Source organism: Symsagittifera roscoffensis, chromosome 4, assembly GCF_963678635.1.
Source record: "Symsagittifera roscoffensis chromosome 4, txSymRosc1.1, whole genome shotgun sequence".
NCBI classification, from domain to species: domain Eukaryota; kingdom Metazoa; phylum Xenacoelomorpha; order Acoela; family Convolutidae; genus Symsagittifera; species Symsagittifera roscoffensis.
The window spans coordinates 63533942-63560673 of record NC_087065.1 but is presented as its reverse complement, the minus strand read 5'-3'; the positions used below and the strand labels follow the sequence as shown (position 1 = coordinate 63560673).

General features: G+C 34.3%; 1 protein-coding gene across 5 annotated transcripts in view; it reads right to left on the bottom strand.

Moving 5' to 3' along the window:
• The window catches only part of LOC134843558 (protein kinase C-like), a gene marked incomplete at its 3' end in the record, with an annotated part of 77280 nt that overhangs the window by 7099 nt on the left and 43449 nt on the right, over window positions 1-26732 (bottom strand). For all 5 annotated transcript variants that reach the window (XM_063859677.1, XM_063859678.1, XM_063859682.1 and 2 more), the window contains 4 exon segments: window positions 4080-4218; window positions 4949-5011; window positions 8007-8098; window positions 11588-11761. In XM_063859677.1, the coding sequence (XP_063715747.1) occupies window positions 4080-4218; window positions 4949-5011; window positions 8007-8098; window positions 11588-11761 (468 nt within the window).

Below are 26732 nucleotides of genomic sequence, written 5' to 3'. Positions count from 1 at the left end.
TTCCATACAGTTGGTCGATGCAAAAAAAAACATGATCTTATATTAAATTGCAAAAACAGGAAGAAAGAGTTTAAAAGGGCATTTTACCGGTTTTGAGCAATTTCCGAATGCAAGTTTGAATTTTTAGGTGACCGTGACTCATATTTTCTTTACTAAAAAGAAAACTTCTGCATGCTAAAGATGACCTAAAATGATAACAAGACTGCTCGTGTCAGGGCGAAGCACTGAATGTTCCGACTGCCTTTTAAGGTTTATGGAGCAGTAACAACATTAAAAAATTCAATGAAAGAAAATAAAATGAACTTTTTTTTTCTAAAATTTGAAAATTTTTATGAAAATCATCCCCTCACACGCCATATAAAGTACAAAAGGATAAATTTCGCTCCTGGTAACAAACCAATTATGGCAAATCAGCTTCTTTTAACCAATTTGGAACGATTTCTAAGACGGATTAACTCTCCGCTTACGCGTTAATAGCGCGAAATATATCGCGCGTTAATTGTCCCAAATTGGCGAAATGGCAATCTTTAAACTCCCGTAACTTTACAAAAAATAAACACAAGTAAAATATTTTTTCAAATTTGAGCTCAAGACAACAATACCTTTCGAATGCTATAAAAAAATCCGTCAAAATGGCTAGTTAAAAAGTCGAAATTTGTCTGAAGAAAAAAAACCCACCACGAGCACAAATATTCCGTTACATTCGTATCGAAAGTCGGAACAATAAGACTGCTCGAATCAGGGCGAAGCTAAATACATTAAACAGAAAATTTTTTTTTAAATGCGGCGGAGTTGCTACCTTTCTGACCAACGTCTCAACCGTACCACGTTCAAAAAAATTAGGCGAAGACTAGACATAAAATGTGAAAAATAATTCAAACTCACAAACAGCCTGTAAGCTCTGATAAACTTCACTATATTTAAGGGACGCTTACAAAAACAAATAAGTCAGCCGCCCCTTCAATTATGCCATATCTGCATACCCGGGAAGCTACACCAAAAATTTTTGTCATATTTTTCCATACAGTTGGTCAATGCAAAATAAAACATGATCTTATATTAAGTTGCAAAAACAGGAAGAAATAGTTTAAAAGGGCAATTTACCGGTTTTGAGCAATTTCCGAATGCAAGTTTGAATTTTTAGGTGACCGTGACTCAAATTTTTTTTACTAAAAAGAAAACTTCTGCATGCTAAAAATGACCTAAAATGATAACAAGACTGCTCATATCAGGGCGAAGCACTGAATGTTCTGACTGCCTTTTAAGGCTCATGGAGCAGTAACAACATTAAAAAATTCAATGAAAGAAAAAAAAATGAATTTTTTTTTTCTAAAATTTGAATTTTTTTATGAAAATCGTCCCCTCACATGCCATATAAAGTACAAAAGGATAGATTTCGCTCCTTGTAACAAACCAATTATGGCAAATCAGCTTCTTTTAACCAATTTGGAACGATTTCTAAGACGGATTAACTCTCCGGTTACGCGTTAATAGCGCGAAAAATATCGCGCGTTAATTGTCCCAAATTGTCAAAATGGCAATCTTTAAACTCCCGTTACTTTACAAAAAATAATCACAAGTGAAATATCTTTTCAAATTTGAGCTCAAGACAACAATACCTTTCGAATGCTATAAAAAAAATTCCGTCAATAATGGCTAGTTAAAAAGTCGAAATTTGTCTGAACAAAATAAACCCACCACGAGCACAAATATTCCGTTACTTTTGTATCGAAAGTCGGAACAATAAGGCTGCTCGTATCAGGGCGAAGCCCTGAATGTTTTGACTGCCTTTTGAGGTTATTGGAGCAGTAACAACAAAAAAAATAAAGGTAATAAAACAAAATGAAAATTTTTTTTCTAAAGTTTGAAATTTTTTTTATTAAAAACATCACCCCACACGCCATATAAAGTACAAAAGGATAAATTTAGCTCCTTGTAACAAATCAATTATGGCAAATAAGCTTCTTTCAACTAATTTGGAACGATTTCTATGACGGATTAAATCTCCGCTTACGCGTTAATAGCGCGAAAATATCGCGCGTTAATTGTCCCAAATTGGCAAAATGGCAATCTTTAAACTCCCGTTACTTTACAAAAAATAATCACAAGTGAACTATTTTTTCAAATTTGAGCTCAAGACAACAATACCTTTCGAATGCTATTGATGTTGCTGGTATGTATTTCAAATTCTGATTGGGAAACTGAATTCCCTGCTTGTAGATGTTCAAAATGGTAAGGCTTTTAAAGTTTTTCTGCGTAGTTAATATCTTTGACTACCAAAATTTCGCTAGCAAGTTTCACTGCCAGTTGCAATAATGAGCTGTTTTTTTTTCTGAAATAACAACAGAGAAATAGCAAATATTCGGGCGAAGTCATGAAGATTTCCACAAAAACAAACAAGATTGCTTGTATCAGGGCGAAGCCCTGAACGTTCCGACAGTAATAACATTAAAAAAAAATAACTGTAACAAAATAAAATGAAAATTTAATTTGAGATTTTTTGTGAAAACCATCCTCCCACACGCCATATTAAGTACAAAAGGATAAATGTAGCTCCTTGTAACAAATCAATTATGGAAATTAAGCTTCCCTCAACTAATTTGGAACAATTTCTAAGACGGATTAAATCTCCGCTTACGCGTTAATATATCGCGCGTTAATTGTCCCAAATTGTCAAAATGGCAATCTTTAAACTCCCGTTACTTTACAAAAAATAATCACAAATAAAAAAATATCTTTTCAAATTTGAGCTCAAGACAACAATACCTTTCGAATGGTATAAAAAAATTTTGTCAAAATTGGCTAGTTAAAAAGTCGAAATTTGTCTGAAGAAAAAAACCCACCCCGAGCACAAATATTCCGTTACTTTCGTATCGAAAGTCGGAACAAAAAAACTGCTCTCGAATTAGGGCGAAGCCTTGAATATTCCGACTGCCTTTTGATATTAATGGAGCAGTAACAACAAAAAAAAATAAATGTAATAAACTTGAATGAAAATTTTTTTTCTAAAGTTTGAAATTTTTTTTATCAAAAACATCCCCCAACACGCCATATAAAGTACAAAAGGATATATTTTGCTCCTTGTAGCAAATCAATTCTGGCAAATAAGCTTCTTTCAACCAATTTGGAACGATTTCTAAGACGGATTAAATCTCCGCTTACGCGTTATTAGCGCGAAATATCTCGCGCGTTAATTGTCCCAAATTGGCCAAAATGCAATCTTTAAACCCCCGTAACTTTACAAAAAATGATCACAGGTGAAATATCTTTTCAATTTTGAGCTCAAGGCAACAATACCTTTCGAATACTATAAAAAATTTCGTCAAAAAGGGCTAGTTAAAAAGTCGAAATTTGTCTGAAGAAAAAAAAACCCACCCCGAGCACAAATATTCCGTTACTTTCGTATCGAAAGTCGGAACAGTAAGACTGCTCGTATCAGGGCGAAACCCTGAATGTTACGACTGACTTTTGAGGTTAATAGAGCAGTAACAACAAAAAAAATGTAATAAATTAAAACGAAATTTTTTTTTCTAAAGTTTGAATTTTTTTTTTAATCAAAAACATCCCCCACACGCCATATAAAGTACAAAAGGATACATTTCGCTCCTTGTAACAAATCAATTATGGCAAATAATCTTGTTTCAACCAATTTGGAGTGATTTCTAAGACGGATTAAATCTCCGCTCACGCGTTATTAGCGCGAAATATCTCGCGCGTTAATTGTCCCAAATTGGCCAAAATGGCAATCTTTAAACCCCCATAACTTTACGAAAAATGGTCACAGGTGAAATATCTTTTCAAAATTAAGCTCAGGACAACAATAGCTTTCGAATATAATTTCGTCAAAAATAGCTAGTTAAAAAAGTCTGTTGAAAGTCTGTTGAAAAAAAACCCACCCCGAGCACAAATATTCCGTTACTTTCGTATCGAAAGTCGGAATAATTAGCTCCTTTTAATTAATTTTGTCTGTTCCATTTTTTACAACTCTCTCTATACTCTTGCAAAATACGCTGGTCGACATTTTCCATATCAAGGAAACTGTATGAGTAGCATTTTTTCAACCCTTTGGGGCGGTGTACCTCTGGAGCCATGTAGTCTGGTGTCCCGCAGAATGTCCTGGTGACGTCATCGGAGGACATGTTGTCCTTACACATACCGAAGTCTGTAATCTTCACGTGACCTTCCACATCTAGCATCACATTATCTGGCTTCAAGTCTCTACAACACACAGTTTCCTGAATATTAGAGTGAGAATATGGGAAAGAGGGATCCATCATGATAGAAAAAAACTGAGGACAGTAAATTATAGTAGACAGTTGTTAGAATTTAGTGAAGGGGCGGATTTACGGGGGGGGGGGACTTGTGCGACATACCGAAAAAACGCGGTTTTTTGGTACAAAATTTCCAAAAAGTGACTGAAAACGCATTATTTGGCATGTTTTTTTTTTCAAAATTTTGCCTGCGGCGCAGAAAGTTTGGCCAAAGTACGGTCTTTTTGGTGCTTTGGCAGAGCTCGGAAAATCAATTTAGTCGACCTAAAAAATCAAGCACCGCCCCCTCGAGAAAACCCTGGATCCGCCCCTGATTTACTGTTTGTAAATCTGAAAAGAATTTCAATCAACATCTTAGGCTGTTCAAAATTTTAAAAGGATGGATGTAAATTATTATACCACTCGGAATTGCTTCCCACATGAGAAAGGAGTTTACAAAGTTACTTGGTATCTTTTATCGAAGTTGTCAAACTCATTCAAAAGCAATTAGCCCTAAGCAGTGGCGTTTGAAGGAACTTTTTGACGGGGGAGGAGGGTCAGGGGGTCGAAGCGGCCCCCTACATCTACCCTTAATAACTTTTTAAAGTCCTCCGATGCCAACCCCTTTCCCGGCCCTATAAAGCTCTTAAACATTATCAGAGTTATTAGTTCGGCATTTTGGCAGTTTGTTCTGTTACCTGTAAATGATTCTCTTTTCGTGCAGGTAAAGAATGGCAGCTGTGACTTCTGCTATGTAGAACCTAAAACAAAGAAAATACAAATTGACAAAAATATTTGGTCTATGATTCGATTTATTGTAAAATCATCTAGGACAACCAAAACCTAGATTTCTTTCTAGCCCCATAGCTTCAATTTATGACCAAAAAACGCGTAAGAAAGAAGGGGTGGATGTAGGTGGGCGTCCACCCCCTCAGGGATTCGACCACCTGCCGAGTCAAAGGGTCCATCCTTTGTACTATTGTGAGATATCAATTTTTGGTGACGGACGCTAAAAACTTCCTAAAGGCGCCTTTGGCGCCAATATAAACTAAATTAGAAGGGGGAGCGCGCCGAAAAACGTGACTTTTTCGCGCCGTAAAAACGCCTTTTTTAGAAAAGTTTTAGAAAATCCCCCCCCCCCCGAGAAAATCTTAGATCCGCCCCTGTGAAAGGTCACTGACTCATTTCACATTTCTTTCAACAGCCCATATGATAAAAACAGGTGAAACTAAATAGGGGTCACAAAATGGTGCCTAGTTCTAGAAGAAAAAGTAATGTTTGCAAAAACAATAACCCAAAACAACCATGTTCTCCTTAAGTACGAACATGCAGAGAAATTTCTAATTGTTACCAAAAAATTTTGGCCTTATTCAAAGAACCAAGGCTGTTCGCATAAAGACCAACCACTGAATGTTGCGACTTCTTTTCAATTAGCTAACAAAGTGTCTTTGTCATAACGGAAGTGGATAAGCCCTTCAAGAGAAAAGAGGCGAAACGCTTCCATTTTCAGAAAATCCACCACTGAAAACCTGTTAAGTATTAAGTTGAATTGATAAAATGAAATGAGCATAGTTAAGCACTGTTTAGACCTAGTTGTTGGTTTTAATTCAATTTGGATCGTTTTTGCCACTATCGAGCCGCGAAATTGGAAATAAAGGGCATAAACCGGGAAAAAGGCAAACTAATAAGCCCAATTGCCAGTTTTTAAATTCGATATTAAAAAAAACTTTTAGTTTTTTTTTCAAGTTTCTAAGTCTTTTCAGTGTATCCAAAAACTTGTTCAAATTTTCAGATTCAAAGACAACTAAAATCTCTGTTAGTTCATGCAATATTAATTTTGTACAACACTGCGTTAATTCAGGGCAAAGGAGTGAAATGTCAGATTGCCGTTCATTATGTTTGACATAGATTTAGAAGAAAAAACCTTTTCATTGAGTTTCGACGGATTTTGAAAACTTCTGTTTTACGTACAAAGTGATTAACTTTGCAATTCTTGGAAATAAATATTTGGAATAAACAAGTAGCCTGCCTCAGTTTGACTAAGAATGATTTTTGAGGCGTAATAATTCGCTACAACGACTCAATCAACATAGTATTGGAAGTTCTGTTGCGAACAAAAACCTCAAACCCCCATAACTTAACAAAAATTGCCACGGTGCAAAATTTTTTTGTTTCTCATTTCAAGGCATCAAAAGTTTTCATTTTCATTTCTATTGATTTTGTAAAAACTGTAACTTAAAAAATTGAAAAAGACAAAGTACCCCGAGCACAATCAATCCACTATTTTCTTCAAGACTCGTAAGATTCTTCATTTTTCTCAATAACATAATCTTATTCACAACGCCCCAAAAAACGAAGAAATTTAGTCTTTTTAGATGCTTAATTGTTGTTTTACTCATTGAAGTGGTGAATATGTTCGCTCCAACTTATCTGAGGTAAATTTGTAAAAACAATGAGAGATAAAAAACAAAACTACTGGTATATCCCTGAACTTTCCGATTGATTGCACTTTAAGGTAGAAAAAAACTTCGGTTGAATTGTTGAAAAAATCATCATAAAAATTGAAAGGAGTTTTTTTCCCATCTTTTTTTATGTAGTTTTTCTCCAACACGCTTTAACGAAAACTAAAAAGGGCGCTTTTAGCGCTTCGTATTAATTTATTAAGACAAAAATTCTCGCTTCAGTTTACATTAGAACACATTACTTTAATGCCTTCCCGTCTTAAAAGAATGCCATTTGTTGCGCGTTAATTATTCTTGAAAAACAAGCAATTTTTAAACCCCCGTATTTTACGAAATGATCACAGTGAAAATATCTTCCTTAACTTCAGCTTGAGACGACAATATTTTTCAGATGCTATGAAAAATGCCGTCGCAAATCAAATGTTTAGTTAAGAAGTCAAAAATTTTCCACACTTTCTTGAAAACAGTGAGAAATTGTGTTAAAAAATGACCCTTCCTTCAAAATTGACCTTAAAAGGATATAGTTGTCATTAGATAATAATTTGAAAAGTTGTTTTAGCATGATAAATTTTCCTAAAATCAATTTGTAAAAAGTTCTCAGCCAAATTTATTCTTGATCTGAGCTACGCATTAATGAACAATTATACCCATCAAACATCTCATAGCCTTACACGCAAATCTGCGTCTATCAAGGCAAAATTGTGAAAATTCCGGCTGCACTTTTAGCCAATTAATGTTTTTTTGATTGAAATATTGATAAAAAAATTCGAAAAAACAGAAGGAAGAAACTTTTTCACTGTGTTAATTGTTACGCCACACGCTATGTATAACAAACGGATGTATTTAGCGTCTAGTATCCTGATAAGATCAAACTATTCGCTCCAATCTAATTCGGAACTATTTAATCATCCGCTACGCATGTTATAAGCAAGCAATATTTCGCTGGTTAGTTTTTCCAATTTTGTCAAAATAGCAAATTTCAAACCCCTATATTTTTCCAAAAAACGTTCATGGGTGTATTTGAAATGTTTATTACTAAAACTAAGCCAAAACTTACTGACAGATGAAGTTTTGGATATTTTTCATGGAATAAGGTTGAGCTAATCGACAGATCAGAAACCTTCAATCGAACTTGTAATGCTTAAGAAAAGAAAACAAATAATGTTACTGGGTAATGACCTCGTGTGGAAAAAAATGGAAAAATGGAATCGAACGAAAAAATCTTGATATTTTTTTCACAAACATGACCAATAAGCTATTCAATTAGAGTGCTGGTCAAAAAAGTACTACTAACACTGTCTCTTCGTGTTTGAATTTGCCCTTTCGGGTAAGATGATGCATCAAGTCTCCTCCGTCCACAAATTCCATCACAAAGAACAATTTGTCCTGAAAAAAACTGGAACAATGAGTTTAATTTAACAGTGGCGGACGTCGTATTTTTGCAATTTTGCAAAAAGTAGCGGTTTTTTGAAATGCTCCATTCTAAAAATTTTTGTACAATTACACCAAAGGTACCTTTTATAAAGTTTAGGTCGCTTATAATGATTTAGTGACACTATAAATACCCTTTTCTGCGATATTGGAAAAACAAACCAAATTGCGCTCGTCCTGAAAAGCAGAATATTTTAGCGCGATAGATGACATTGGAAAAATTAGCGCCCTAGACGCCTTTAAAAATAGAATCGGTCGCAAAACGAAAATGCGAAATTATAAAAATTTCACACAGCCCCCCAGGCTCGGATCTAGGTTTTTTGTAAGTGGTACAAAAAAACTTTGAAAATTTTTAAAATTCAATTTCTCAAAACACTTGACTTCCTGAAACTTTTCAAAGTTTTGGAAAAAAAACAAACCAAAAACCGTTTTTGTGCATATATGAGAACGTTTTGAACGGCTCTCATCAAGTTTTCTATGTTTCGTTCCCAACAGCGCTTTCAAGAAAGTTTTATAATAGGTCAGTTTAACTTGCAACCACGAAACTTGTAACCACGTTCAAGGCCAGTGGTTCATTATTTTGTCTTTAAAAAAAGCTGTAAGAGCTGTCTTTTGTAAAATGTTTCATTCTTTTCAAAATTTTGAAATTATCCATGGGAGAATGATTTTGGCGGTGGAATGAACGTGAATGGGCGGAGGGATGTTGGAGGGGGTTTACGTTAAGGGGGAGGGGGAAGGGGGCTTGAATTTCTCTTTTCTTGCTTCTAGAAGTGGGTGTTTTGACTCTCCGCATTCACTCCCCGTTTTGAGGATGAAGAGAGGGTTTTAAAAAATTTTTCCACTTTTGTCAAATTTTTTGCCCAACTAAAAGATTTTTCGAGCTTTATCAAATATATTGAAAATTCCTTTCTAGAGTCTGACCATAAAATGACAATATAACGGAATGTTTTTCATGGAACTTGCATAACTGATGCGGACTTGCCAGACAGGGCTTTTGTTATCCTGCACCCATTTCTGATCTAGCCATACTTTAGCGAACCCTTTTCTTTTCAGCTCTTCATAATTGAGTATTTTACCCGGATGGAGAGCTAAGAAAATCGAATCCAAATTAAATTAAGATCCTAACTTGACCTGTTTATAGAGGAGGATGTTAACATGGTCCTAAAATTTGTTGTAGGTGCTTTTGGAGCCATCTGACTTTGAGTTTTGGTTGAAACGAGCGCCAAAAACAAGTCTAAATGCCTTGCAAAATGCATATTGGCACACAGTGTCAACAGAATTCCTGCAACGCAGACTGTTTTGACTAGTTTTGAAGACGAGTTAAAGACTGTGGATTTAATCTGGAATTTACGTTATCCCGAATAAGTATGCATTGCATTATTTGAGCAATGGAATATTTTAGAAAAATTGTTGTCATAGACGTTTTTACAAATAGAGTTGGTTAGCATATAATATCAACGAAATTATCAAAGTTGTTCACACAGCCCTCCAAGCACGGATGAAGGTTTTTTTTGAAAGATGTTTTCGAAAAACTTTTTTCTTTTTGATTCAATTTTAAAAAACACTGTGTTTTGTCAAAATCGCTTTGCAGTGCAAGCAATATTTAGAAAAAAAACATTTATAGAGTTTCGTTGATTTTGTTGCCCACGGCGTATTGAAAAAAAACTTAGAACTGATCGCCCGTACCGAACAAATTGCTTAATTCTGACGAAAGATACTTAACTTCTAATCTAAATATCTGGTCAGAGTATTTTTTGAAATGTTTAAATGAAGCAGGGATTTTTTTTAAATTTTTTATTTCTCATTTTAATTCTGAACAAAAATAAGCTAAATCTAAGCTATTTCTAGCTAGAGAAAAAGCTCCTGCTGTGACTCGAACATTCAACCTATGGGTTCTTAACCAATTTTATTATCAACTATCCAATATGACCTCATAAAAACTTATAGTTTTATAATAAAATATTGCAAAGTAACGCTTAATATAACAAGTGTTAATTTGCATTGTGTTGCTACGGCTATTGTGTATGCTTGCAGCATGTTTATGTCATTGCAGTTGAGTATTAAACTGATTTCAGGTTATTCTTGTTGGAAACTGTTTATTTCTAAAGCTAGATTAGGAATATATAGCTACTGTACAGAAAACACAGATAATTAAGTTAGATTAACTATAGAAGTTTTCTATCCAGTTTAGAAGCTTTTGTTGGGTACGGGCAGTTAACCATGTTCAACGCTAATAGTTAACTATTACTTTTTTTTTACTTTTGATTAGTTTTGACAGAGTATGGATCGAATCTGTAATCTAGTTTTTTCTGAGTAAGTATGCAATGCAATATATTATATGCTTTTTGATCCTGTGCATAAGGATTGCTTAACAATCTGAGGGCGTTTGCTTTGCTCCTGGAAGCGTAACGAACAAATTATCCGCACTCAAAATTATTGTAAAATCGGAACTATTTGAAACCAATTAAAGGGCAGTGGGATTTTTCTGGGTTTCGTTTTGAGATGTGAACATTTCTGTGTTAGTATTTATTTTCCTTTCTGTCGAATGTGACTAATGGTTGAAACTGAAAACGCTTTCAAAGTATATAGTTTGACAAACTTTTAAAACCATCTGATTTAAATTATCTGGACAAAGCGAGCACCACTTGAACACGCGTTTTTCTCAAAATGGGTCAAATTAATACAAAAAATGAATAATTCAAGACTGATTTCAAATTATGGTAGAACAAAAACTGCTCTAATTTATTTTGCGAAAATCGGACCCAAAAATTTACCCAAAAACCAATAATTTTTGCTTCCTTAGTCAATCAGAAATTACGTCAAAACTAACAATTGCTGACAAGTTTTGGTAACAGTGAGTTTTCAGACAGCATAGGAAAGGGCATGAATTCAAAAAAACATGATCTTGAAAATTTCAAGAAAAAAGTTTTTATAAAGCTTATGATAAAAATGACATTTTTTGGCTGAATGACAAAAACAAATTTGTTATGCAATTTTCAGGGGATAAGACACTTATTTAGTTTTGTTGACCTACAGAAGAAGCCCACTTGAATATATTTTTGTCAGAAATTAATCCAGTAGTTTTGGCGTAGTGTTTGATTGACTAAAAAATGATCGTCTTTGCGGTAAAAGAAATTGCACCATGTTAACTCTGCTAAATTTTCAAGTAAGTTTATTTTTGCCCTTTTTTGTCTAAATTTAACCCAATTTCAGAAAAATGCGTTTTCGATTTCAAACTACAATCATGTTGTCAAGATGACTTAGACCAGCACAGCAGCAAAATTTTTACTGTAATGTTATGCCACAGTGCTGGTTCAAATTATTCGAACAAAACTATCAAAAGAAGTTTCAAACATTGTTCCTTCTGTCCGGATAATTTAATCAGCACTATATTCTGGTCGGAATTATTAAAAGAAGACCCAGATTATGACGATATTATCGTACGAATGTCTGGAATGTGGAGTGTAGTTGTGTGAGGAAGAGGGGTTTGTGTTTGAGAGCCAGGACCCGCATCTCCAACAGGGCACACTCCTCGTCATTGTCTTTGATCAGAGCCTCCTTCGACAGACACTTGATCGCAAACACATCCCCGCTACTCTTGTGCTTCGCCAGTAACACCTGCAACGGACAAAAATTCGGATCGACTCAATTCGGATCGACTTCGAGAAAGGGAGAGAGATTGTAAAGTGGAATAAACTAAATCAGCAAGTTTTCGACCAATCAGAATGCAGCAAAATTAGAGTTCCAAAAAAGCCGTAGTGATTTTTACTGCTTTTATTAGTAGGGGTGGAAACTATTTAATAAATGCCATAGAGCGCGGGTTTTCGAGATTTTTGAGTAGAATAAAAGTTCTAGACAGATGCAGAACCTTCGGAACAACAAAATTAATCATAAAAAAAAGAAATAAATCCATATCTCAAACTAAATTTTATTTGGAGTCTTTTTACACATACGACCTAAAATACTGTGTACTTGATCGGAAGAATAGTTTACATCAAGATTCGAATTATATTGGTTATTCGTTTGATATTAACTCATCAAACCCAGCACTCCCAATTCATTTTTTCAAATCTCTTGTGAAAATCTTCTTATTTGTCCCAAATGTTTTTCTAGATCATTGCAAAATTTTTAAATGTTTAGAAAAACTAAGATGTCTAAAAATTTCTAAAATAACAATCTTCATCCCAGTTTACTTAATATTGTTGAGTTTCTTTCAAAATGTTTCCGTATGTTTGAAGTTTAATGAACATCTAATTAAATTTTTTCAGGCAGAAAATATACAAAAAATACAAAATGACTTTTATGTTAAATTTCAACCGCCTGAGAGATACCCATTGGATTTCAAGAACCGTTTTCAGGTGTCTCTGAGCAGAAAAATTTGTTCATGAACTGAGAACAATTTCTCATTATTTGTTTTAACAGAATTGTTTTCTAAAATCATTTAAATAACTCGCTGGAAAAGAAAACGATTTGATACAAACAAAAAAGGAAAAACGTAACAAAAAAGAAAAATGAAGAAGGAAAAACACAGGCAAAGATTACACTTGTTCTTCGTTGTCTGCACTCTAGCACTTCGAAAAAGTCTGACTGAAGCCGTTTGCGCCGGAACGAGTTGCAGTTGTTATAAAACGAAAATAAATTGGATTGGTTTTGTTAACAACTCCAGTTCAGCGTTTTTTGCAGCCCAAAAAATTCAAGGATATATCATTTTATATATATATATATATATATATATATATATATATATATATATATATATATATATATACATAGAGTCAGCTGTAACAATTTATAATCATTGGTTATATAGAATCGCTAGTGCCACTTTTTGAGCTTGAATATTTGCCTGAATTAGCATGCTGTTTTGAGAAATCATATAAATTGGGACTTCTTTCCTGAAAAATTTGATAGTGTTTTCAATAACTCAAACAATGAAGTTTTTTTGTCAAAAATAATTTATTTTTAAGCCTTAGATCTGTTACTGACTGAGATTTAAGGATTCCGAGTGTTGCTTCGAATATTTGCTCCAAAATTTAGTCCAAGAAATCATTTTTTTGTTTTTTGAGAAGGCTTATGCCAAAACATTGTACCGGATAGCACATTGAGCATCAATTTTATATAGATGGACTAGATGTATAGTTTACAGAATTATCTGAAACTAATGCCGCAAAACTTTGCAGTTAAATTAATTGCATTTTCTTATCACTATTTCATTCAAGATCCAAAAATAGAACTTCAAAAAATATCTCTCTACAATAACATCTGCAAGAATGAATCTGGCTTAATATTATATTGCTAAAATTTCACCGGAGGAAGAAGAATAAAATTCAAATATATTCAATTTCACTATGAAAAGAAAATACGTCTGAACAACAAAAAATTTCAAATTTCATTACGAGGCCAAACTGTGCATTTTGTGCATTGTAAGCGGATTTCGCAACAAGGACGCTCCCTTTGTTCTTCTTTTGTTCTTTACTTTCCTTTGACCGCTCCGACAAATTTTTAACATGTTTAAAGACTTGTCTCTGGAATCCAGGAACATACAGACACAAAATTTTGCGCTTATCCAGTGCACAGTTTGGTCTCGTAATGTTTTTCGACATCAAAATTTGTTTCTGGCAAATCGTGCTTTTATAATATATCACATTTGATTTTCTACAAACATTTTATAGAAGAATTTGAAAAAAACATGCCATACAGTTTTTTTCCACTTTGAGATGTAGTCAAAAATGTAGGCTTAAAACATTACTCTTAAAAAAAGGTTATGAAAGATGTTGAAAACAGGTGCTAATATGCTGCAGATCATCTCAAAATTCATAACCAACTCATTAACAAAAGTTACAGTTTTCGGCTAGAAAAACTATCTGTTCGAGATTTTCAAAAAATTAACCGCATACCTTGTTCATTTCATTGAAGAGAACGCTGAGAAATTCAAGCTATTTTTACTTCTTTTCATAGAAAGTATTCAGATATCCGAGCAAAAATTTGAAAAAATTAGATAAAAAAGCTTGAAGCGTAAAGTAGAATTTTTTTTATTGAAATGCGGATATATTCGAGCATTTGAATCGGCTGTATATGAGTACCAATACGCAACTGAAGAAACTAAATTTTTGTCTGATACTTGTTACTATGAACGAATCTTAAAAACAAAGTCTGTTTGAAAACTTTTGCTTGGGACATCCTTCTTTGAAGAAAAACTGAATTGAGGCTAGAAAAAGAATTTTTCTGCGGTTGAAAAGAGTAGTAAAACATTGAGTTCAGTCAGTGTTAAAAACAAAATGAAAAATCTAAGGAAAAGAATGTACAAAATCTACTCTCCAAAACTAAAATTTATCGTTGGAAAAAATGGAAAATTTTAGGCAGTATAGGGAAAATATTCTCAACCTAATACAACACTTTGGTTATTTTTTGTTGAAATGGTTAATCACTTTTGTAGTTTTCATATTTATGGATTTCATTAAATAGATTAGAGAAATTAGCGTGGAGGTTGATCGAAGGTGACAAACAACTCAGAAGTCCAGTTCTTTTTAGCATCAGAGTTGGACAGATTGATTGACACTTTGATTGGCAGTAAAAACGAAGTATACCTGAATTTGTTTTGCAACCTAATTTAGTCACAGTTGATATTCCCCTTCTTGCGAAAAAAAAATTAATTAAATTAATTGAAAAAATAACAGAACAAAAAACTTTGTACTGAATTTTAACCAAACCAATTTTTTGAAGGTTTTGGCCCCCTTTTTTCTTCTTTTCATTTCTCTTCTCCATTTTTGATAAATGGTCGATCACAACCGCACCAGTTTTATTAACGTCGGTTTGACCAGGCTAGCATAGATTCCTGACTCGAGTAGGAGAGCAAGCATTGATTCCGGCTTCGTTTTTTGGTTCAAACTTTGGTGGTGGTAATGCAACCGGTGCCAAAGGTAGAAGAGCTTAGTTCAAATGAATTGTCACTGAGGTTTCCATTTTTTGGGGATTTGCTTTTTGGGTTTTCACTTTTTGCACTGGATTGTTCGAACATTTTTTGATCGGCTCTTAACTCGTCGCTGGCTCCATTTCTTCTTTTTTTTGCCGCCTTTTTTATGTCTGTCATTCTTTCTCGCTCTTGCCCGTTTATTTTTCACGGCCTCGTTAGCCATTCGATCGTCTTTGACGCTTTATAACATTCAACTACTGCTGTTTCAATCCTTCTTCTGTGTTTCCTCACATGGTCCTATGTTGCTCTCCTCTGATTGCGTCTCTTGCGGCTTTCGCGTTCCGATTGGGGGAAGGTTTATTCTTCGGTTGCCATACTCTGTGTCCAAACTGAGCCCTCAATTTGTATTCGCAGGATGCGGCATATTACGGACCACTGTATCACGCTCATGTAAACAAGAAGCTTGGAAATTTTCAAGTTTAGATTGCTTAAAGATGGTTTCTTTGTCAAATATCCTTAGAACAGAGATTACCCCCAAAAAACATGGCGCGCTTTAAAAGACGAGGTTTTTAGCATAGCATAATTTGAGAATCTTCACGCTCCAAGGGCCTTTTCAAGCATGTTCTTCAAGGTTCCGAATGTTCTTTCAAACACTTCTTCTGAGGGCTCCGATTTTTCCTCCCAAGCACATGTTCAGACTGATTTCGTTAAAGCATTTATAGTTTGGGTTAAGCTCCACCCCGTAACCCGAAGGCCTTTGAGTGAGGATTGAATAATTTTTTTCCCTTTCGCTTGCGGAAATATTGGACATGAATAGTTTACTAAGCGCTCATTGCTGGTTGAATGCTTAGTAATTTTATCCTAAGTTATAAGTCTCACTTTAAATCGTCAAATTATCTTGACAAAAAGTAGAGTAGAAACAATAGTTAGAAAAAGTATGAATTAATTAGTTGGTTAAATACAAAGCACTGGGTAATTAGATTATATAAGCGAATCGAACAGCTTAAAGAAATATACCTATGAGGGGAGGTTGAGTTAATCTTATTTTGTTCATCAATATTTTATCTTCCTACTAAGGTCGATGACTGAGTAGTATTTCTTGGGTTGCCTTGATGTTGTCCACTTGGCACTTCTGGTTTGGTTGTCAGTTTCGTCTTGCCGTAGTCCTTTGGGTACTTGTAGTCCAGACTTCCTCAGATGGGGTTATCTCGAGTATCTCGATTTATAATTTTATCGAACTTGAAATGAGAATTTATTCTCTGTTTTATTTGTGAAAAAAGACTAGTTTAATTTTACTGTAAAGGCAGAAAAGAAAAATTATTTATTTTTTGAAAAGGTCTAACTGAAGATATCTAACTTACTGCTTACTGAGCAAAATGAAACACTGAAGATTTCAAGCCAGTCCTTTTGCTCGTAAGCATAAACCGGCGGCTGATTCAATCTTTAATTATTCAGGTTTCACCTGCTCCTTTGTTCTCCCTTTCTAATAAGGGAATTTTCAACTAGTTTTTATTTGATTTTTTCAAATCAAATATCTTTAACTTATTAGTCCCCTTTGATAAAAACCGCAGCCTTCAGTTTGTCTGATTAAAAATTCATATTACTCTCTCTGATGCATCATATTGCAGGTGCATCTCTGCTTAATCAAAGCAAGGAGAATTTCAGTGCAGCCGGCAAGACTGCTAAATATTCATCCAGTTTGTTTCAAGTTAAGTTAGAAGGGACGTATTAATAATCGCCGCCCTTTTAAAATATTGAGCATGAAAAAATGAGAAAAATTGGACAAGTATTTAAAAAGGAGTGGATTTTCAAAACAAGATTTTATAGTCCCAATAAGAGTAAATCAGTCAATATCTGATTTAGTGAAAAGAGGCTTTAATTTAAATGGCACGCTCCAATTTAGAATTGGGTCGTTAAATAAACAATTAGGACAATGGTCTTTTGTCTGAGTAGTATTTCTCAATACTACAACTCACCCCTTTTTTTTTAGAAAATTAAGCTGTTCGATTCTTACAGTTACCATGGTGAAAATTTAAAAACTTTAATGGTTAAATACTATAGTTATAAAATTTAAAAAGAACATCAAATGAAAAAGTTATAAAGATAGGTTAGGTTTTTTCTAGAGCTTCCTTCCGGCTTCTAGCTCCACGTTGTATGATCTGAGGATCGCTATCTTCCTCTGTGAAGCCTCGAGTTTTTGTTGCAACTTCACGATTTTCTTCTTTTTGATTTTGTTCTTGATTCGTAGTCTGCTCATTCCGTCTGAATGTCGTCTTTTTCTTCCTGTTTGTTTTTTACATGGTTCGGAAAGGCAGTTATTACCTCAAACGGGATGTTGATTTGCGTGCCTCCTGCCTTGAGGATGTAGCCGTGTTCCTCCCTCTTCTTTAACTTCCAGAAGTTGGTTTCATTCTTTATAACCACTTCTTGCTGGGTTATGAAATCGATAGGCATCATCGCCTTTTCCATTGTCGTTGAGTTGACGACTTCAATGAACGATGGCAGTTTCCATCTGTTATAATTTTTCTTTATTGAGTACTTTAAACTCGTTATATATTTTGGATTTTCCGTATCCAATTTGGCTTCTCTGCACTTCTGCAGTTCCAATCTTTGAGTCAAACTGGGAAAATTGAGAGGGTTCTTATTTAACCCGTCGTCCATTGACAAAGATTGTACTGCTACAGGTTTCCGTTGTTTCTTCCTGAGAGGCAGCTTTCTTTTAAACTCCCCTGGTGCTGGGTCTGCATTTCTGCAGTTCCAGTTTAAAATTGGGTCATATTCCATTTTGCTAAACATCAATATAAAATGACCAAATATTCAAAATCCCGAATTAAATTCGGATATTCAGGCAAATTATCAACTGTTTGAACAATGAAGGACAAAGTGTAAAATTGTATATATATAAAAGGTGGAACATATAATCTTGTGGTTTCACACAAACCCACCACGGAAAACAAATGAAGAAAAACGATCATGGTGTTTATTAACCACAGGAATAAGGCACTTTACAACACTGAGTTAAGCTCAGATATGAAACTAAAAGCAAAAACGCAAATGTAGTTAAAGCAAAAAATGGAAATTTGGGCATTAATTAACCCCTAATCTTAAATGTATGTCCATCTGGGGTCATCCACAGGCACTTGATTTAAAGCATACATTTTATTCTCCTGCATGCTTGAACAGTCATAGTGAGTAACTTTGAGAGAATTCGATACGTTTTCCAAATCATCATTCTGTAGAATGACAAGAGGTATAAATGTTGAAAGTAGAGTAGTAAATTTCATCATTATCGCGAAGTTGCTAAAAATTAGCAATAGTAAATTTTTTGGTTGGTTTTTATTGGAAGAAACCATTGTTTTTAAAAAATTGACTTTTGATTGACCATTACGTGTGGGGTCATAGTTTCAATAATCTTTTGTATCCAAATTGATGACCCGGAGATTACAAAATGAGTTTTTAGCTAGTGAAGACTATTAGAGATTTTTAGTTGAATCCTGCTTGGTAGAAGCTGGGTTGTCGCCGATGTCTCTGAATTCTTTCATTTGTCGAGCCCGTTTGAACAGATGTCTGTCCGTTTTGGAGGTTGTGACTTGATGTAGATGGTATATATGATAATTCATCGAAATTATTACCATTCCTACCGTTTGGATAAAGAGGTGTTGAGGTTAGCCTTCTCTGAGCTAATCCTGGTGTATGTGGCATTTGTATAATTTCTGTGTTGTGCTATTGAAATCCTGAGTCAATATTTGTTAAGGATTTTTCTTGTTCAGTGTCATGTAGTTCTATATTATTTTCTCGTCTATGGTGTGTTTCAACAGGTAAATATTCTGATGAACCCATTGGGTTTCGAAATGATTTGTTGGTGAGTGGTGTATTGACATTTTTATTCCTTGATTTCATTAGATTTTCATAGAATGGTTTGTAGGACTGGTCTTTTAAAACATAGTCATTCACCAGTTCCTTTGCTTTTTCTTCAATGGGAAAGTATTCAATTAGATGGTTTCTATGAGCTGTATTTTTTATAGTTTGATCTGAATCTAATTTTATTTCATAATTTACATTCGTTACTTTATTTGTTACCGTATATGGGCCTGATCGTAGTTCTTGTAATTTGTTTGATTTGCCATCTTCTATGGAATGGTTTTCCATCAGTACTTTTTGACCTATTTCTAAGGGTTTTCCTAATTTATATTTATTTCGATATTTGTGGATTTTGGCGTTGTTTTCAAGACTTTTCTTGTTTGCTGTATTATAGATGTATTTAAATTGGTTCTCTCGGATAAGTAGTGAAGTGTTAATTTTTGGTTTTAATAATGGTTGTATAGCTTTATTTGATGATGTTTGTAAAGAATGTCTGTGTAATGGGAGATTAGCACAGAATTCAGAGTTGCACGTTAATTCTGAATTTCGGAGTAATCCTAGTTTTAAAGAGATTGGTATTTGAGGTTTTTGTCCGAAAACAATTTCGTATGGTGTTAATCCAGTACTTGCGTTGATAGTGGTGTTACGAGCGAAAGCGAATTTCGCAGCTAGATCACTCCAATTTCCTTTTGCTTGATCAAAGAAAATTCTAAAATGTGTTCCTAGATGTTTGTTTTGTAATTCCACTCTACCATTTGTCCACGGTTAATATGCGGTTCTGGGAGCATGTGTTATTCCTGGTCATGAAGCCAACTAGTAAAATCTTTGTTCATGAAAGCTGTTCCTTTATCATAAACTAGTTTTTGTGGAATACCAAATGTGAGAATAAATTTTTCTAAAGTTTTTATTGTTTCAAATGCGGTAGTGTTAGCTACTGGATATACTTGGAGGAACCGAGAAAATGAATCTACCACAATTAAACAGTGTTTCTTTCCGTTCGATGTAGGATTAATTGGTCCCTTATGATCTATGTGTACAGTATGAAACGGGAAAGGTACTGTATCCGTCCATTATTCTAACGGTGCTTGGTTAAGATCGTGACGTTTATGTTTGTTTTTTTGACAGTCAAGACATCCTGCTATTAACTGGGTTATCCATTTATACATGCCTGGCCAAAAGAAAAATTGTTTTATATTCTCAATGGTTTTGTCTTTTCCTACATGACCTGCTAATTGATCTGTATGGGCCAATTCAAATGTTTTTATAAAAAGTGACTTAGGTACACAAATTTTAATTTCTTTCACTTCGGGATTATCTGATGTTTGTTCGATGCAAAGAATATTTCCTAATAATAATAATGTTTCAAATTTATTTAGATATGAAGATAAAGCTTTCGATTGTCTATAATGTATATTTTTTGAGTCTTTGTTTTTGTTTCTCACTAATTCTTTTACGATTTTTATGACTGCATCGGTGTCTTGTTCTCTGGCAATAAGTTCCGTGTTTAAATCTATATTTTTTCCTAGGTTGTTGAAACTAGTGAAAATCTGAGAAAGGTTATCCTTGTTTGTAAGTGTTTCGTTAGGCAGTTTGGTTGCAATTTTTTTGTTTTCCAGTTTATTGGTTAATTGTTCACATAGTGCAATTTCATCGTTTAGCAAACATTCTTGAAATATTTCATCTTGTTCATCAATCGTTTCAAAGTGAAGGAGATCGGACTGGTCTTCAATATCGTAATTTGACATATAATCTCCACATTGGGTTGGGTTAGTGTTTACTTCGAAGGACAATTCGGAGTAGTTATGATCTGATTCTTCGTCATTTGCATTATTATTTGGTATTTTGTTTTGAATCATTCCAACTTGGTTGATAGCTGAACCTTGTATAAAGCAAGAACTTATATCAGTTAGTGAGCATACTTGTTCTTTTTTTGTTTCCTCGAGTATTTTGATTAATTTGTCGTTGTTTATTTTGAATCTAGTTACACCGTTCTTGTTTTGCTTATTGACAGGAAAAAATTCGTCGCTGGGTCTTTTTTCGGTATCATGTACTATGAATTATTTTTCTTCGTAGCCATTTTTGTCGTAGAATAAAATATCTTTGGGAATGTTTTTATGTTTTAATTGGTGTTTGTCTAAATCTTTAGTTGTTACATTTCTGCTTAAAATATCCGGGAATGCTAGGTTTTTTCCGTCGGTCCAAATAATTTTCAAATTTTGGAATTGTGATATAACCAATTGGAATCTAAAATATCTATGGGAAAGTTTACCTCTTCTTCCCCAATGGTAAATCAAAGCTTCGTGATCAGTATAGAGATATATTGGATGTGGTGAACCTAATAAATAGTGTTCGTATGTTTGTAGAGCTGATACAACACCGCAAAGCTCTCTAGCTGTTGTTGACATTTTTTGTTCTTCTTTGTTATATACTCTTGAATTAAAGGATATTATACGTTTTCCCTCTGGGAATTCTTGTACCAATATTGAACCTATTCCTATTGATGATGAGTCTACGTGTACATGGAAAGGATATCTTGTGTCTGGTATTGCTAAAATTGTATCTGCGCTAATTCTTTCTATTTTTCGTTGAATAGTTTTTCATGATCTTCTGACCATTTAAAAACTGTATCATTCCGTATCAAATCATAGAAAGGTTTTGAGTCTACATGTAAATTCTTTATATACATACTATAGAATCCTAAACAACCTAATACTCTCATTACATCTCTTTTGTTCTCTGGCAATTTCAATGCTTTGAGATCATCTACCTTTTTCTTGACTGGTTGTATGCCATTTTTACTTATTACATGTCCTAAAAACTGTACTCTTCTCAAAAAAAATTTTGTTTTTTCTGGTTGAGCTTTTAGTCCTGATTTTCTTAATAAGTCATGGTATGTAGCAATGATGTCGAACATTTCCTGTGCAGTTTGTGCTTGCATTATTGTATCGTCTATATAGGTTACTGCTTGATTTCTTTTTTTAAGGGTGCAAAATGTATTGTCATTATTCTCCTGAAGAAATTTGGTAGACCACATAATAAGTAAAAACCTCGTTTAAAAGTATATTGTTTTGATCCAATTACAAAGCTTGTTAATTGTTGTGTTTCTTCTGTTAAAGGTACTTGATTGTATGCTGAGCATAAATCACCCGTGGTGAAGAAATTTCCTTTTAGCTTAGTGATGAGCGATCCTATTGGTTCTAATGGCTATGAATAACGACTTAAGTCAGTTATTGAGTTCAGGTATCTCGCATCGATAACGAGCTTGACTATGTTCCCTTTTGGAAGTATTATAATTGGGTTTATAAATTCTGATCCCATTTTGGTATTACTTCCCGTTTCTCTGATTATTCCTGATTTACATAGTTGGTCTAGTAAGTCATTCAGTTTTTCTTGGTAATGCAATGAAACTCTTGATGGTCTTTGTTTAGTCAATACAGAGTTTGGTAAAAGCTTTACATGGAATTTTTGCTTTATTAGTCCTACGTCATATTTATGTTGTGAATATACGTCTTTATTTTGTAATAGCATATTCATTAGGTCTTGTAATTGATATTGGTCTATATCAGAGTGAGTGAAGTCAATTTTTTTTTAGAAACTCTTGTTTTGTCTTGTCAAATTTTTTTTTGGATTTCATGAATTTGTATATTTGTAAAATGTGTTCGAGAGTTTAGTTCAAATTTGGGTTTCAGGTCCTTCAATTCCTTGCTGAAATCTGTTTCTAGTTCGTATTTATTAGTATAATTTAGTTCTTTTTGTTTAAAAATTTCCTTGTTTTTCCTTTTTGAATTTTTATGATTTTCACCAATTGATGCATTTTTGAAAAACAGTTGATCTTTTGATTGCTCGCTTACATGAAAACTATGATCAAGATGTTCGTTTTTGTTGAACAAAACTTCCATAAAAGCTATATTGTCTGCGAAGCTGTAGATTGTTTTTGAATCAGTTTCAATGTCCTCGAAAGTTTGTCCAATTGAACCTTTGGATATAATGACCTTCGATTCTTTAGGATTGTTTAACATTATAGGTAACGTTTTCTCGTCATGATTACAATATGTGTTATAAGTGTATATTCCTTCTTGTTGTAGGTCTTTATCAAGTTTGAACGATGTTCCTTTTTTAAAAACTTTGTCAGCTGGGGATATGGAAATGACAGGAGTTGATTTTGGTGCTAAAGTTATAGTTTGGTCCTAAAGTACATTCTGATAACTACTTATAAATGGATAGCTTTTGCTTTTTACACTGCTTATAGCGACTGATACTCCTGGGTGCATTTTAAGTTCTAGTTTTGGTGTTGAAAAATCGATTGATTTAGTTGAATTAGAGAGGAAATCCATACCTAATATATTAAAATTACATCCGTCCTTGGCCGCAACCCATGCTTGAATTTTTACAAAATAATCACCTTCACTGTCAAAACTAGCGTTAAAATTTGTTTATCCTAAGAGTTTGAGTTTTTGTCCATTAACAGCAAATGTTTTGGATTGTGCTTTAGTAAGTGTCAACTTTTGTATTTTTGCGTATTCTAAATAGGTATCATAATTTAACAGTGAACAAATTGCTCCAGTATCTACTAAAAATTGGGTTTCAAGGCCGTTATTTTTATTTTTGTCTCCGACGGGATGTTGATATAGATTAATATACATTTGTGACTTTTTATCTTGCGGAGACTGTTCTAGTTTAAAGTAACTTCCTCACCTTCGTCATCGCTGTAATAGCCATGGATTTTATTCTCACTAAATTGTACTTTAGGGTTTCTGTCTCGACTATTTTCTCTGGAGGATGGTTTTGAATCACCTAGGAATCTTGATTGGTTATTGTAGGATGGGAATTTATTTTCGTGAGGTCTGTTTTGGTATCGCGTTCTATAATTGTCTTGTGAAAATGATCTTCTATTTCAATCGGGTATAGAATTGCTTCTGTTCCTATTTTGATTATAGTTATTTGAGGTTGTGTTGTAAGTATTATAACGATTTGGGTTATTTTGATCGTTAAATCTATTGTTGAAATTTCTATCTCTTGATCCAAAACTTTGAGATCGAGATCTATCGAAACTATTTGTTCTATTGTTGAGTTGTCTAGGATACGGAGAATATGGTCTGTTATTGTTTTTTCGCTGGTTATAGCCATTGTATCGATTGTTATAACTATTTTCTTCTCGAGGCCTAGATCTCCTATTATAATTGTCTGAGAATTTTTCAGGATACTGAGGTGGTTTTCTGTTTTGATCTTTGTGGTCTCTATATTTAAAACAAACACTGATAGTATGACCTGACCTACAACACCATTTACAAAATCGGGTATGGTTTTGTTTATTTCTGGGTTCATTTGGATTATAGGCTGCATTTATTTTATGATCTTTCATTAGTCCTGTTAACTCCTTAAGCTGATCCTTTATTCCTTCTATCTCCAACTTATTATCAACACTACTTGAGGCTGTTCCAGTAAACTCACTACTTACTGCAAAACTTAAGTCTTTTGTTGCAATATGATCTTTTAATTGTTGCCATGTTGCGGGTGGATTCTCAATTAGGAATTGATGAGCCTTTTGTTTCAAGCCTGGCGGGCTTAAGCCGCGTACAAAGAATTCCATTTTCTTTGCTGTTCTTTGATCATCATTAAAAGTTGGATTAGGCCATCCACGGTCTACTGCGGTGCTTAATCTGTGTATGTAGCTATTAATGAATTCATCAGGTTGTCTTTTTATGTTTTCTGCTTCTATTCGTCTCCTATACTTATCCTTATCATCAGTGAATCTATCTATGAATTGATCTCTTATATCATTCCAAGGTAAGTTTGCTGCTAATCCCTGATACCATTGAGCGGCTGGACCTCTTAATATTGAACCAAATAAGGCTCTTTGTCTGTTATCATATGCGTCTTGTTCGTCACCTGCGTCTCCTGGTCTAGTGCCTAGGGAAAATGCTATCTTTTTCTCTACTATATCAAGAAAATCTCTTGCATCTTCATTCGGATCTAAGCCGGTAAACTTTTCGAGAGCTAAATCTGGGTATGCTACTACGTTTGCCATCTTTGTTTAATTCACTCAATGTTTTGTTAACAATATATAAAGGATTTGGATGTGTTGTGTACTGATTATTTGTACGGACTGAAATAATTGTATTTAAATTACAATGAAGTTTGCTGGGTTCAATGAATACGAATTTTTGTTAGATAGATCAATTGTGCTATGGGGCTGCTTAAGCTTTTTTAAGATAGAAGTTATCTCTGGGGTATTGCTGCTGGAGAGAATGGTTAATTCGTGAATATTTTTGTGTGGGTGTTTGGACAAAATTGTGATTTAATCTTTTTGGCAATTTTATTGCTGGAATAGAAATATATTAGAGAGACCAAACTAAATTTTCAATCTCAAAACTTCAAAACCAAGTGGTCAAACCATAGTTTCAGTTCTAGAAATCATAGTTTCAGCCCCAAAAACTTAGGTTTCCGCAAACAAATTTTTGATTTTGAAGTTGCAAACCTGTTGCAAATTCTAATTTACACTAGACCAGCTATCAAAAACCAACTTTTTATTTTCATGCATCGAGTTTGAGAGAGTTTAAGAGTTTTAGGTTTGAGAATTCAAAAACTAAGTTTAAGATATCAAAAGATTCGGTTTTCTTTAGTACTACAAATACTACAATAGTGTCCCTTCAGCTGAATGTATGCGGTTAGGAACTCCGTGCGTAATCATGTACGCTTTCAAAAATTGTTATCTTGTTTCTTCATTCTTGTTTGATCACAAATCATGGCAGAAGGCCACCGTGAGAAGAGATTAATTGTTACAGTAAAATACTTCTTAAACTCGTTTAGCTCGTTTGTCGGCCCCCAAAAACCTAACTGAACTAAATCTTTGGGTAACTCTGGATTGTTTCTCTGAATTCAGTTTGAATTTCAGTTGCAACTTTGAGCGCACTTCTCCGCTTTGACTGTATGGAAACTGTGACGAAATACCCCGAGCTCGCTGAATCCCAAGAACAATTTCTCTGTTCAAGTTCTCTGTTCGCCGATCCCACTGAATTTATATGTGGAGAATGAAAATCGTCCATCTCCCCTGACTGGTTGATGTCTTCTAGGCCTTGGATCATCCCCACCACCTGTCGCCTTCAGTTTGTCCGTTTCCCCCGGCGCGTGCGTTCGTAGTGGATCATTTTCTCACCAAATTTACTTGTCGCTCTTCTTGCCAGCATTTCACTGGTGTTCTGAGTTGGTCCCTGGTTGATCTCAGTTGTAACATCGACGATTACCTGCGTGTGCTCAGCCTCGGAGTTTTGCTTATGCTTGGTACGGTCCTCGGCCGCGCTCGTGTAGCCCCTACTGGTTCTGTCTTGATTGGAACCCGCTTCCTGCAGACCTCGTTTTCGGCTTCGCTGTTGCCCATGTTTAGTTTGAACATGACCCGCCGAATTGTCGTCTCCAGCGTTTCAAAAGTGCATCTTGCGGCTAACCTACTCAGCACTTAAAAAAACGGATGCAGTTTTTTCCTTATTTGTTTTTTTTTGTAATAAGAATTGAAAAGATGCGTAGGTTTTATTCCTCTCCTTTTAAATTCCGACGTCGTCTCATCAAATACCCTACAACAGCTGGTCGCCCCAGATTTCAGGTGTGGCCTTTGCTCGCCCCTTTTCGATCAAACTGAGATAGAGACTAAAAATTGGTTTTTTTTTCATTTAAGTCTCTCGGCAAAGCATTGATTTGCTCTGTTTTAAACGTATCCGCGAAACAGAAGCTTTTCTGGTTAATTAGATGTTTCGCCATCAACCACCAGTTGGAATCGATTGAGCCAAAATATCCACAATTTTGTGGTTCTGCAAGTTT